We start from the raw sequence: 14,840 nt of genomic DNA on the forward strand, positions 1-14,840 counted from the left end.
AATGGGGGCCCACAGTCATCCAACTCAGTCAGCCTGCCTGGCTCTTCAAAACTGAATTCCCGTTACTGCCTTCTCTCAAGTGACTTCATATCTCACTGTCATTTCCGCTCCCCACAGAAGCACAAACAGTACAACAAATCAGGGTGATCCAATTTAGCTGGAGAGCTCCTAGCAGCCTGTGCCAAGCCTGGAAGCCTCTACACAGCAGATGCCAGCAGAGACAAGCCTGAATAGGGCAGCCAGATAAAACTGGGACATAATACTAAGAATTTGTTTGTTGTTTATCTGAAATTCAAATTTAACCAGGTGTTCTGTATTTTTATCTCCTAAATCTGGTTCGGATGAAGGGGCCTCAGCTACATGCAGACCATGTAGCCCAGGATACCACCTGAGAGCCTGCCTAGGCCAGCTCGGCTGGGGCCACCCCAGAGGCTACAGTATGCCTGTTTCTCTGCCAGACGTTCCCTCTAGGATCACTGGCTCCCTCACTTCTCAAACAGAAGCCACTGTCTGAGGCAAACTCTTTGATAACCCCCATCCTAAGAAACAGATTCTCAAGGGCCCCAAGGGCAAAGGCAACAGGGAGGCTAGAGTATGCCAATGCAATGCTGAGTTTCTGCCAGCCTCCCCCAACCCCTACTTTTTTTTTTTTTTTTAAGATCTGGCTCTTACTATTGTTAACAGTGAATCAAATACCCACCCCCTTCTTCTCATCTTTTCCCTGTAGACTGTGCAGCTCTGCAAGTTTCCTTCTTTGAAGGATCAGCCCCGTTTTATGACCCCAGGAGACACTCCTCTCCACCTTCTTTCAGATGGAATGTCTGCTAAAGGCCCCCAAGTCTGAATCCAGGCATGTGGAGCTGGTACAGAGGATGTGAGGAAGGGGCTGGCACAGGAGGCCAAAGCAAAGAATTTGCTCAAACATTTGCTGAGCGAACCATCATAGGCTAGATAACCAGGAGAGAGCACACAAAAGCTATTTCAAAAGTCCAATTAGGACAAAAGATTTTTCTCCTTTCCTGGGTTAGCAACTTAGAACCACCAGTATTTCCACCGTTGTGATCCTGGCAGAGAAAGGAAAGAAAGAGCCCACTTTCTTAGACTTAAGAACAACCCTGGGATGGGGACTTGATTACCGTGGCTATCCCCAGCCATCTAGCACAGCCCAGCAGGTGCAGGAGGACTGTAACTGCTGAACGAACTTAGGCTGACACATGAATACATGGGGCCTGTTGAACTAGGCCTTGGACTACAGCCAGTCACAATAGTTGTAACAGGGCAAGGAGAAGCACAGATCGTTTGAAATTAATTTTCAAAGCATTTTAGTTAATGGTTTTAAGCTTTTTTCTACCAACCTTTTCAGTTAGAAACAAGTAGCAAGAAGACAGATTTATTTCCCTCCTGTCCCTGCCCTGTGAGAGATACTAGCATACTAAGAAATTGTCAGAAGATGGGTAGGAGGGAGGTGATTTCTGAATTCAACTTAGAAGGAAGAATGGGGGATATCCAGGATCTCAGAACAGCCTCATTTCCTCCAGAGAGCTACACAAGTTGTTTAACAAGTTGCTGACTTCTGTTATTTCTGAAGTGCAGGTGCAAAAAAGCCTTTTTTCCCTGATATAAAATGAGCATCTTGAAAGATACCCAAAAATGCACATTTCCATTAGGAATTTTGTAACATTTTCTCTCAATTTGCTGGACACAGGGCTCAATCAATCTCCATGACTGACTGAGACAAACTGAGAGTCCAGTTAGGGTGGGGCCTGCCAGCACTTAGGTGGGCCTGGGACAATGCACCAGCCTGCGGTTTTATTCAGCATTCAGCACGCTTGCTTCCTGAGTGTCACGATGGGAACGTGGCCATGATATGAACTACCCAATGAGCTAGACAAAGGTTCTGATGCCTAATGAAGAAACAAGGATCGTGGTGATTGGTGTAAAGCAGTAAGAATGTTGGCAAATCTGCACTTCATTGCTAAATTGAATATTAAAGCTTTGGCCAAAAGAGTTCACTTAAGTAGAGTAGGCAAGGGTGAGAATCCAATGAGTGAATAGCCTGCAATTTTTTTTTTCTATCAGCAAGTCCGAGATACTGTGGGAGTCTGTGTACTGTGCTTAAAGTAACCTAAACCCTAGAATTTAAATGATTCATCAAAAGGGTAACAGGGGCTGCTCTACTGCCATTAAGTCTCTAATTAGACTGGAAGTTCTTGGAGGGCAGGGGCAGGACCTACACTCTGGCCCCAGTGTGCATGGGCATTTCCAGCTCAGGAGTGAGAAAAACCAAAGGATTCACTCTGAGAGCTTACTCATTCCAATACAGTTTCCCCTGACAAGCCAGGAGGCCAGAGTTGTTTAAAAGAAAGGGGAAAAAAAAAAAAAAATCAAAGGAAAAGAATCCTTGCAATCAAATCTCAAGGCCCCTAAAAAGACCCAGATCAAGTCAGTATTTCCCTTTGAGTGTCTCAGTGAGTTTATTACAAGCCACTCTGAGGCAGGCACTGACCCTGTCAGTCTCTAAGTGCCCTTAATTTTGTTACAAAGATTGGAATCTCATCCTGGGAAGACGAAAGACTCCCAGTGCCACTTTCTCTCAGTTTCTCTGGGTAAATGGTGAAATCATGGACCAGTGTCAAGGGAAAGGATCTAGTTCCCTGACTAGTAGAGCTGAGGAAGTCTCTTAACCTAATAACCAGTCACAGGACCGTGATTTCTGGGCACAAGCTGTAACCATGGGTACACAGGAACCTGCTGATTTGCAGCCCTGCAAACCCAGCCTCAAATCTCTTCTGCATCTCTGCACCCAGTGGGCCTTGCTCTACCACACAACCAGCCGACAGAACAAGCACTGGGGTTTGCTCCATGAGCCTGGCCCTTCTGGTATGAACTGAGCTATCTTATTTCACCTATAAATATCTCTCTCTGGGCAAGTCCTCACAGGGACTGTGATCCTCTCAGCTCCAAACAGTGCCCCCATCAGGGCAGCTCAAGGTCTGGTGGCTTCACCCTCCCTCTGTCAAAGGGTGGAGGCCCTCACCTTGCTATGCAGGGCTCACGTGCAACTCTCCTCTTTGAAGCAGGCAGAATTGCAGGGCTCAAGGAAAGGCAAATTCACAATTCATTCCCACAGTGAGATGATGAACAAAAGGTAAGCCAGGGAGTGAATACGTATTTAAACAACTTGAGCCTTCTCTCCTTTATGGCACCATTATACTTCTATCTACAAGATTTAGTATTAAAAAAAACAGAACACTTTGTGGAAAGTCCAGAGTCCTCTTTTTAAAGCGCTGTTGAAGCAAATCGTTTGATTGTTTAAAATATAAATCAGTACAAATAAACAGGCAAACCTTGCTAAATCAAGTCCCCTGCAGGGCTTGTCTTCCACTTTTAGGAACGTGCAATTGAAAGTAAATAGATGGGCCTAGAGGAGGCAGACGGAAGCAGCCCCCACAGCCCCACAGGCTCCATCCTTGAGGGACACAACGGAATCCAACAGATGGTGCCATTATCTACAGATCAGCTCTCTACTGTGAGGAAAGGCAACAATTAGTATTTTTACCACAAGAGGATTGTGAGGGTAACCAAGCCCTGCAATGAGACAGCGTTTTCTCCCTAGGAGCAGAAAGCATTTTTGGAGTCTCTGGGGATCTTGACATCCTCCTGGGAGGGCTTGCCTCAGGAGCAGCCCATAAAACCAGCAGAGGCTTATCACGCCCAGCTTCTCAGAACCCCACTTGGCCCATTCAGGAACAAGCATGTCCTCATTTTCTCTCCAGTTTAGTCCAAGGCTTCAGGACTGGTGGCGGGAGAAACAGGGCCAATGACTGGGGACAGCCTCTGCAGGGGCTACACACCCATGGTGCAGATGCCCACTGGCGTCTGGACTCCATATGTCAGACACTTGGAATGAGGCCCATGAGCTGGCCTGGTCAACTGGCTTCATGAGTGGGGAAGGGGAGGGAGGGCTGACCAAGCAGAAGAGTCAACCACCAGAGAAGGGAAAAGAGGAGCTTAGATGTCCTCCTGAAGAGGGGAGTGCACAAGCCCAGGCAGTTACCTCTCAGTGGGGCAGCTACAGAGAGAGAAGCAGGAAGGTCTGCCCTTCCTCGAGCTCCAGCTGGATGTTCGTTTTTTAAGGCTATCATTTTCTAGGCCTATGTTTTCATCTCTAGTGGGATTTCAACAGAACAGCAAACCAATTAATCCTGGGATCAGAGCAGATCATTTGGAGGATGGTCTTGGACCCCCGGGACCCAAGGAACACCCAAGAGAAGAGGGAGGAGGACACGGAGGGCTTGGTATTTCACAGGCAAGTCTTAACTCACTCAAGGCCAAGGCTGGCTTTCATATTCAAATAAACACGTGAAAAGCAAACTGTGACCCTGCTACAAGGAATATTATACCTAAATAAAAGCAACTCCCAAAGGCTTCATTTCCTTGCTCATTTTGGGTGAATTTTTAATCTCTTAAGGCCAACTTTAACCAAATCACAGACGCCTATATAAGCCTATCATTTTCTGGCCCAAGCAGAAAGACATTTCCTCCCACACAAATAATTAGAACAAAATTTCAAAGGAAAAAAAAAACAATGAAAATAAAAGAATGTGAAAAGAAATACAAATCAAAGAAATTTATTGGTGTTGACAAAAATACATAATACAAAAAATAAAACAAAACAAACACAACAGAAACAAAACCAGAAACTACCCACCACACCCCCTCCCCCCTGGCGGACCCACACGCCTGAGGTACTGACAGCCCCTCAGAGCATCACACTTAGTTCATGAGGACCTCCATCTGCACCAGCCTCGCGTTAGTGTCCCCAGATGTCCGGTATGGTATCATCCCAGCAAAGGTAATCAGGGCCCGGGCTTGACTGCGGAGTTGCTGAGAGAAAGTGGAAGAAGAGAAGAAACCCAGTTAACTTTTGAGTCAGGGCACTGTCCTGGGAACCATCACCACGTCCTTCCATTTCTACCCCTTGGTATCAGCGGCAGATTCCTGGTAGGTGGACGACAGCTGTACCCTCCACTGTCATGTTCCTCCAGTATGGTGCAGTTAGCAAAGCTCGGCCACCGGGGCCCCAGTTCCAAAGCCTTTCTACTTAGCAAAAGGTAGATGGGTCTCCCAGGCAAGCTGCCTCTCCTGACACCTCTGACCAGTTGCTGACACAGCCCTATGCTTCAGGCGGCCTGCTCTACTTCTCCAAGCCTCTCCTGGCTGGTTTCTGTCCATCTGTTTCCATGGGGATGAGTTTCTGGGACCCCCATGAAGCTCCTGCATGACCAGAGGCAATGGCTGTGCCTGAGTGCAGCCCCATTCCAGCTCTTTTCCTCTCCTGTGTTTTCCCCTTCCCCTCCTTTACCTCCTTCCATTTATTCCTTCTTGACAAAAGTGCTTGGCCCTCTTTTCTCAGGCAACAATATTTATGGGATTCCTGGGTTGTTCCAGGAGGGAAAAAGATTTTAACTCAGATGTTTCCAATAGAGAAAAAAGAACCTTCACTCCAATTTCCAAGTGATAAATTATTGAATAAGGAGTAAACAGACATAGGAGGACAGCTTCAGGTTGCCCCATATTGAGGTATGCTGGATGCTTATACCAGCAACAAAGGAAACCATATCTGGATTAGAAAGGGAGGGTTTACACACATCTTTTGGACTGGTAACAACACTTTTAAGGAAAATTCAAGGGTCACTTACTAGGCTTCTTAAGGACCATTCAAGAAGAAAACTGAAAGGCAAGTGCCTTTTACCTGACAGGTGAAATAAATTGGCAAATATAGGTCCTAATTAATGTCCACACCAAAAGAAATGTACTTTATGATGAGAGTCCCTATTAGATTTTCTTTAGAAGTGCATAAACATGCACAGGCTCCCAAGCCTAACTTGAAGCTACTTTAAATGGGCTGCAGGGGTGTTCAGGCCAAGGGAGCCATCCCCTCACTGGGCAGCACTGCACCTCAAAGCGTGGAGCCACTTCTTTTCCACTAAGTCTCACCCCTACCTCTCATTACAAAGGAGAGTTGATGGGCAAGAGGAAGACAGGAGAATGGCCTTATCCATCATATGTAAAAACTAAGTGCCTAAAAAAGAGAGTAAAACACACAGAATGTGAGGTCAGCTGCTCTTCAAACAGTTCCCTTTAGATGTGGAAAATCAGTCTGCCAGGCTTATGGGCTCCGCTGTCTGTGATCGAGGCCTGCTCTGACCTATAAGCAGCATACAGAGTACCAGAAACTCCCACCATTTCAGTACTCACTCACAACAGCATTGCCCTGGGCTTCTTTCATCATAAAAACAGGCTGCCAAGGCCCAGGCACAGTGAGCCCGCCGCTGGCATGTCTCCTGTTTAGGCTCTGGCCTGTCTAAGGGCAGACAGCAGACCAGCAGCCGCCTCTGGTGCACACATGGGTGGGCCTACCCCATCAGTGGCCCACTCCTGAGGACTGCTACATATGCTGCTAAGGGTGAAAACTTCCACCATCACTCACGAGGCAGGAGTTCTGTCAACGACAGTGCCTGCTGGGGTCAGAGCAGAGAGAGCCCACGGACATCCTTGGAGGCAGAAGACAGATTTTCAAGGCTCTAGTTTCTTGATTGCCAAAATCAAGTGTGGCTGTTATACACCGTACTGAGAGTCTCATCAAGCATTAAGTGGAAACCTTAAGGGAAAGGTAATTTTAAACATCACCAGTTTTAATGGTTTAATCCTGTCAAATATCTTTCCCCTTTTGTCGAGGCAACTGTACACCATACACTGTGTGAGCCCCAGGATTCTACCTACCTGGACCGTGCGTGACCCAGGCAATGCCAGAGGCCCCACAGGCGGTGGAAAGGGCGCTGGCCTGGGAGTCAGACAGACCCGGCTTCCAGACATGGTTCCTTCACCTACCACCTAAGGGGCCCACAAAAGCAAGATGCCTCCTGCCCCAGGTCTCAGTTCCTGCAGCTGTGAAATGGGGATAACAACAACTGCCTTAGGTACCTCTCTGGAGTCACTGCGACACTCAGATGAGAGTAGAAACAAGGAGTGGCATCAAATTGTTGATCACAAGTAAGTATGATTTTCATCAAAGTGCTGAACTGAGACTCATAAAATAACCTTATATTTTAAAATAAGCAGGAAATTCTTATGGAATCACTACAAATTCGCTTTCTGTTTTTAAATGGTGATATTTGCTTACTCGCTAACTTGGCACATCTTTTTTTTTTTGGTTTGAGAAGAGCAGCAATGCCATTAATGGTCAATTTCTTCTGGGAGCCCCCGACACAAGCCGTACCCAGATGCCAGGTAGGAAAGAAACGAGCAGTATAGGGTCATGAGTAGGGGTCTCAGGAGGTGCAGTGGATGGCAAACCAGAAAGGTGGTTCTCAGCGATGGTTCTGGCCAACGCTGGGATCTTACAGAGTCACGGTCCTCGATGACTCGCTGGGGCCTGGATGCTGAGGATGGACTCGTCCCCTTGAGCCTCTTAAACTGTGTGAACAAGATGTTCATGGTGGCGAGAAGCACTTCTGAGAGGTTGTGCCTGATCTGTACAGAGAGAAACACATGAAGTAAGGAGAAAGAGCCAAGCCCTGGGGAAAACAATAGGCAAGGGGAGGCGGGGAGCGGTACTCCAGGCAGGCCTGGTTATGCCAGATGCCCACAGTTGCCAGGTGGAGCCCTACACAGCCACCAAAAAGGAGCTGACAGCACTGAAATGTCAAGCATGAGAGCAAAGCCCAGGCAATGCTGCTTAGAAGGTCGGGTGGGTCACCCTTCTGCTCCCTTCTTTATGCCAGTCCTTCTAGGCAGGGGCAGCGAGCCAAAAGCATGCTGACTACGTCTGGCCAGCAGAGTGATCATCCAAGAGAGTCTGCATTTGAGTGTCAGCAGGTAGGGATGCACATTCTAGTTCTCTGGTCCCCACTATACCCCACTGTCTCAGACCGAGCAGACTGTCTCCACTGGACCTGCACAGCCCCAGTAAAGTCCTTGGGAGTGTCTACAAGGACAGGCCCTGGTACACCCCTTCAGTCCATGACACAGTGAATGATATAACTAGGGGAAGGCAGAAACAACAGGAGGAGGAGTGGCTAGGGGTAGCATGGCAGCAGGTGTGGAGAGAAGGCTGGCAAGGGGCAAGACCTTCTGAACTGCATTCAGTACCACAGGAGGCAACTGCCCCACCATGTGCGCAGAAGCTGGCCTTCCTTCTTCCTCTACATCAGAAACATGTTTTCATAAATTCCTTTTAGGAATGTGCTTACTGAGTAGCAGTTTTAAATTGAGACACTGTTAGGGACATCTGGGAACCAGGCAGCTGGTCTTGACTGTCAGTGGTTCTAGAGAAGAGTCTTATCCAGTCACACATGGGAATAACCAGGGAGGTCTGGGCTGCAGCCCAGATCAGGGAAATTAGAATTTCTGGCCTGGGCATGAAGATTTTTTTTTAAAGGTCTCCTAGCAATTTCAGTGTGCAGCCTAGGTGAGCACCCTTGGCCTAGACAGTGACAACATGCTAAAAACTCTGCAGAGAGACAGTGGCTCTGGGGATCTCCAGCTAATAACAGAGTCCATGGTCAATGCACCTGCTTCTTGAGACAAAACAGTCCAGAGAAGGGAAGGAAGTGAATCATGATGCATATTTCATGTGCTCAATGGAACTACTTAGAGAAGATCAGAGTTAAGCACTGACACACCCTCTAGAACAAGGGGATAACAAAGAATTAAATCAGATTGCACAGGATCAGCCAGAACATATCTGATCACTAAAGCAAGTGTATTTTCTGAGTCAAGAATTCAGATAATAATCTGATAAGCATATGTGTACTCACAGAAAAACCAGCCCGGGACACTTGATACTGGATTCATCTTAGAAAACTCAGTCTGGATGGTGACTATATTAGGACTCTTAAAGTTTCGGCTATATTAAAACAAAAGCTTTCAGTGGAAGTGGGGAAAAAAGAATTTTATAATTCAGGAAGAAAAGGATTCACCTCGTCACTGAAATTTCTGAAGGCAGCCACTCTTTCTTCCACACTTTCCTGATTCAGGGGTACCAGCTTCAAGCGATCAATTATCTGTTTAAAACAAAATGCACCAGCCCCATATGATACAACTGTCAATCATTTCATCTCCTGAAACACACAGTCAGCATCTAACAAAGGGCTTCTTCATAGGAAATGCTACTTCCCTCACACAAAGGCTTTGAGGTTTGATTCTAACTTGCTGATGATGACTTAATCCTTATCCTCATTTTCTGAGGCAATTTTACAATTTTGGAGATTTCAAATTACTCTGAGAGACCTCTCTGTTTTCAGACTAAAGAAGAAAAGAATAGAAAAAAGAAAAAGGGAAAAAAAAAAAAAGCAACCCAGAAGTCCCTTTTAAATTCCCAGGATCATACTTGTCCTGCTTCACTTAACAGGCATATTGGTGACATTTACTTTGTTTCAAATGAATCCCATGAGGTGTTTTGATTTTTCAAGGGCATATATTAACCCACACTTCAAACACCCCTCCTGAAACTTACATCAAAGGCTCTGTCAATATGCCCACTGTGATACTCGTCAAAGAATGTAATCAAGTCCAACAGAAGATAGAACGTGGAGTCCACAAATTTATTTGCACTGATTCCCTGAGCCCTATACCTGAAAGACAAAAAAGGGGGAAGGGAGGCAGGGGTACCTTGTGAGTTTATGTGTAATCTGTAACTTTAGGATAGCATTTTAAGATGTCAAAATCCCTTAAACTCTCTAGCTGAGGTGAACTAAGGAGTAGAAAATAGTGTTTCTTTTGAAATAGCCAAGCACTTGATGATGGATTTAATAGGAGTCTACCTATAAATATTTTGTACGAAGCATGGTTCTCTAGCCTCAGCTCCAACTCAGCATCCAAATCTCTAGAAGGGTGAAAGTTCCTGATGAGCCAAACCCCAGGAGCCATCACCAGGGATGGTTTGTCATGTAGAGATACCTCCTTTGCCGAAGAATGTTCTGTGCTACCCTAGGAAAGCATCTCCAACCCCATTTTCTCGGGGTCACTTTATTAGAAGTATCTAGAGGCACAAAAAGTAATGAATGTTGCCCAGCCTGGGAGTTACACTGGTTAAGTTATGATAACTCCACTAACTCACAGGGAAGAAGTAGATTCCGAAACACTAGAAGAATTCCCCCATCCATCCATCCATCACTAGCTTTGCTCTAAAATGCCTTTGTAATGGCTGGTAATGGCATATAGATGAATATAATACCTAGAATGAAACCTTATGTGCAGGATTTAAATGTTGAGATACCCTTTCATACCATTCTTTTTGGCAAAACATGTTTAAGTCTGACAATACCAAGTTTTGGTTATGATGGGTGAACAGGAACTCTCAAACTCTAAGTGCTGGTGGGACTGAGAGTCAGTAGAGCCACTCTGGAGAACTGTCTGATGTTACAGTAAAGCTGAAGATGCATCTGGGTGGGCACTGGCAGCCTGGCTGGTGCTGGGACCCCCAGGGCCCCTGGCAGCTGGCTCCGGCCTTACCGTTCCGCAATGGAGAGTGCCATGTTCTTCAGCCTCTCCTTGTTGGACTGTGGTGCGCTGATCTGGGGGACGACAGGGCTGAGCAGTTTGTTCATCAGCTCCAGCACCTTGTCTGCATTCTGTTCGATTTTTTTAATTAAGGAAGGAATCAATTAAAAATAATCAACAGGAGGAAAAGACCAAATAACCAAAACAAAAGAGGAAACTTTTTGGGAAGTGATGGATGGAAATGTTCTGTATCTTGATCTCAGTGGTGGTGACACAGAAATACACCTATGGGAAACCCACCAAGCTGTACACCAAATATTTGTACATTTTTCTACTTTTTAATTAGACCTCAATCAATTTTAAATTAAAAAAATGAATTATAATCCTCTTTTTGTCCACTTTTCTCAGTTGATGAAAGACGAGAATAATCTTTTTCAGTCTACACAATCATGTGTACGTTCCTACGTAGAACTACTTACTCCAGTTTTCTCAAAACACCTTGGCTGTTGTTTTAACTCTTAACACACACCCATCACAGCAGCCTGTCTGCGGCTGCCCAGAGGCTGTGCACCAGGCATTTTCACCAGCAGCTTCACCTTCCAAACATGATGGACACTGATTCTGCTGCCAAGTGAGACTACAAATCAATGCCCACAGGACAGCCTTTCAATATGTTTCCCTGGTTTGGCTAGAAATACCTTATGGGTAGAAATAATTCTGTAAAATGGGAATTTCACCCTGACCGGACCATTAACTATCTAAGCACTGGGAGAAAATGCCTCAGCAGGAAGAAGAGTACAACAATGGCATCCTCGAAATGTTTGTGCATTTAACGCCAAAAAGCTGACAGATCTATTAGGTGCAGAAGAAAGAAAGGGCACATTTTACCTTGGCAAGGTCATAAAGCTTGGCTGCTTCTTCAAACAGTCCTTTATTTTCTGCCACGGAGGCAACTTTGTTGATAATAGGCTTTGTGTCACTAGTAAACTTATCTATGACTCCAGGCTGACAAGACAAATTATGGAGGGGAAGGAAGAGAGAAATAGGTGCACAGAGCTGTTATTTTAAATACAGAGAAGCAACTGGGATCAGAAAACTACTTTAACTGAAAATGCTTGCCCTGGGCAATGCATATATTTCATCAGCTGGACTCTGGCTTTCTTGAAGATACAAGTGCCTATTAAACATATGAAAGGGACCGAAAAAGCCACACGTGAAGAGGCTGACTTAACGTGCTGCACAGAGGAGTCAGCAATAAGACTCTGTGCTTTTTAATTTTCCAAAATGACCGAGAGTAGATGAAATCATCAATGATTTTAACTTTGCTGATGAGTAAGCACTAGGGAGAAAAAAAATTAGAAGGCTCAGAGAAAATATCTGCAAGATTTTGGATTTGCTCTCTAAAACAGATGGCAAAAGAAACCCAGTCCTGAAAAATATATGTCAAGTGGTGTCAGGATAAAAAAAAAACTCTGTCACTCAATGGCAACCAAATGGTCAGGAGGGTATAAGAGAGGCTTTGGGAACCACGGAGAGGGAGGACTGCACATCTGACTAGCCATTGTGATTCTCCATCAGCGATGGACCAAGTTGGGGTGACCTGCTCAGTCACTCTGGCAGCACAGGAGATCAGTGAAGGGCATGGACTCAGGGGTCAAGAAGGACTGGGTTCAAATTCCAGCTCCCTTTCTTACAAGCTGCATGATCTTGAGGAAAATAATTAACCTCTCTTGTCTCCACTTCCTTGGAAAACAGGTAATGTTTCCCATTGTGTTGGGTTATTGTGGTGATTACGGGAGAAAATACACACCAAGCGTTCAGCACAAGGCCTGGCAGCCGTCACTGCTCAATAAGAATGGCCACTGTCACCAGCACTGCCACTGGTCTTCCTTCTAAGCTGGATGGTGAGTGAGCAGCATAAGCTCATCTCAAGATCCTGGCTCTAAGCCACCCATTTTTACAAGTGAAGAAAATGAGCCTCTGAGAGAGGCAGGTGACTTCCCCGAGGCCACAAGGAGAGTGCCCATGTGGGGTCAGGGCTGGTCTGATGCCAGGGCCTCTGTGCCTTCTGCTACATTGCCCAGTGGGCATGACAGGTCTCGGAATCGCTCAGACACACAGAAGCAGCTGTATCTCTGGGGTCAGTGTAGAGTTCTGAGCCCTCAGAAACTATCTTTTGAGAGAGGTCAAGTGCATTTCTAACTTTCCCATCTGGGGAGAGTAGGTGAAGTAATCAATTCCTTTCATGCATATTTTCTGAACCAAGAATGTCAGAAATGCAGCCTTCTCAGCTCAAAAAATGGCAGGCGTGAACAGATGAGTATTCTGAACATAATTTAAAAAGCTATCTAATCATAAATTTACATATTTTAAAGAGAACTATAAATGTGCATAAAATCAAGGTCACCATTTGGGGCCTGTAATTTTCATTCTTTGTTTTTAAAACTAGGCAACTTCATTCAGATTTGCATCTTTAGTACCTTGAGTCCTAAAATCTAACTGTATTCTTTAAACAATTATAAATTCCCTACTCCAAACTAACAAATATTTAGGGGTGCATTTAACCCACCTTTCTACTTCCATCATTCTCTAGTTTCCCAAGAATCATATCGAACTGCAGAGACAAAAAAAGTTTACGCAATTTACTGAACAAGAATATAGACATAATAATACACAATTCTTTGGAGACAAAAGAAAGGACTTGGGGAGATGGGAGAAGTCTTGCACAAACTAGAGAACAGTGAGACTGAATTAATATTTTCACTGTCAGCAACCAAAAAAACCTCTAACCGCCCCCCTCGCCCCGCCCACATTCACCATACTCATACTGAGCTGACCATCCAGTATCACATTAGCATGAGAACACGTATACTAGAAATCACAGGTGGCAGAGAAAAGGAAACAGACATACCTCTCGACTTTCTATCACCAGCTCGCTCACACAACGCAGAAACATGTTTTCTCCTTGACTATCTTTTTCGTCCCTGGATGGGGACAAAAACAACATGGTTTCCTGTGTGGTCTCAAGGTTTCTAATCACCATTCTCAGAATGGCAGAAATCAAAACCAGCTGAAGTCAATGGTCAAAAGTGGCCAGTCTAACCTGAGGAAGTAAAAGTACTGGAGAGCCTCCCTTGGGTCCGTGGACTCAAACTTCCGGGTGTAGAGCATGAGTAGCCGCACAAAGTTCAGCCGCCGCGTGCAGGGAGGGTCGCCAGGCTCATGGCTGACTGCACCGAGGGTGAGAGAGCTGGTCACAACCACACCACCCGCCTGACCCACGTGACCAAGAACTATGGGAACTGAATCCAAAGACCCAGCAGCACCTACTCCTGCAGCCCAACGTCTGCCAATGTGAGCTCTGGCCAGTCCCCTTCACCATCCTGTCCTCAATTCCATCCCAAGTACAAAGTGGAGAAAACGGCATTCTGTAGTAAATTACTAGTGTGCTGGTCTTTGAGTGAAGAGATGGAGACAAGTGACCATTATGGCATGTGCTCTGGGATGAGTTTGCTGTGCTACTAAGGAAGTCGCAGCCATTCATGCACACTTATCTTCTCTCCCTCCCCTTCTCTGACTCCCACCCCATGCAGGTATGCACAGAAGATGGCTGGTTGGGGTTTCCAATGTCTCTAATTAGAGCCCTAAATGGGAACCAGACTCAGGATTTTAGGGACTGCTTCTCCTGCATCACCCTCCAGGCAACCTGACTGGCCAGAAACTGTACAGCATTTTATATATTAAACCCAGGGACTAATACTAATGGAGGGCAAAAGGCAAGGACCCAAACACTAATCATCCCAGAAGCCCAACTGTCTACAACAGTTTTGTTTCTCTTTCTCTCTTTTTTTGTTTCTTTTCTTTTTTTAATGGAGGTACTGGGGATTGACCAGGACCTCGTGCATGCTAAGCATGAGCTCTACCATTGAGCTATACCCTCCCCTCCATCTCTCTTTTTAACAGTAACTAAACATCAGACCCAGGACCTGCAGGAAGTTTGGTATTCTCCTCTGAGATACATGCACGCCAACCTGCTAGCTTTCACATGCTCATTAATCAGCCTCACACCTCTTAACCCACAGGAGAACACCCTTCTACCTTCTTCCTACCTAAAATGTCCTTAAAAAAATAAAATAAAATGTCCTTTAGATGCATTTTTTATTCTCTCACACCTCACTTCCTTCCAGGACTCTTTATAGACAAGCCCTATTTAACCCTTGTCTCTCTAATCACTGTGGTAACCAAATGGTGTAATTAAGATACTCAATGTACCAGTTCCACCTGGGTACAGACTAATTTGGGCAAGTCAAGCACCACTACCTCCTCCTCCCGTC

The 14,840-nt window shown here is 45.6% G+C and overlaps 1 protein-coding gene across 2 annotated transcripts in view; it reads right to left on the bottom strand.

The window, feature by feature from the left end:
- Positions 1-4,615: 4,615 nt before the first annotated feature.
- Positions 4,616-14,840, bottom strand: part of NUP93 (nucleoporin 93) — a 99,022-nt gene continuing 88,797 nt past the window's right edge. For both annotated transcript variants that reach the window (XM_031458407.2, XM_031458408.2), the window contains 9 exons: positions 13,610-13,736; positions 13,418-13,490; positions 13,076-13,120; positions 11,395-11,511; positions 10,519-10,637; positions 9,521-9,638; positions 8,985-9,068; positions 7,408-7,536; positions 4,616-4,887 (listed from right to left, as the gene is read on the bottom strand). In XM_031458407.2, coding sequence (XP_031314267.1) covers positions 4,777-4,887; positions 7,408-7,536; positions 8,985-9,068; positions 9,521-9,638; positions 10,519-10,637; positions 11,395-11,511; positions 13,076-13,120; positions 13,418-13,490; positions 13,610-13,736 — 923 coding nt within the window. In that variant the 3' untranslated portion in view covers positions 4,616-4,776. The remainder of the gene's footprint in view (positions 4,888-7,407; positions 7,537-8,984; positions 9,069-9,520; positions 9,639-10,518; positions 10,638-11,394; positions 11,512-13,075; positions 13,121-13,417; positions 13,491-13,609; positions 13,737-14,840) is intronic.

This window comes from Camelus dromedarius, chromosome 9 (genome assembly GCF_036321535.1).
Source record: "Camelus dromedarius isolate mCamDro1 chromosome 9, mCamDro1.pat, whole genome shotgun sequence".
NCBI lineage: Eukaryota > Metazoa > Chordata > Mammalia > Artiodactyla > Camelidae > Camelus > Camelus dromedarius.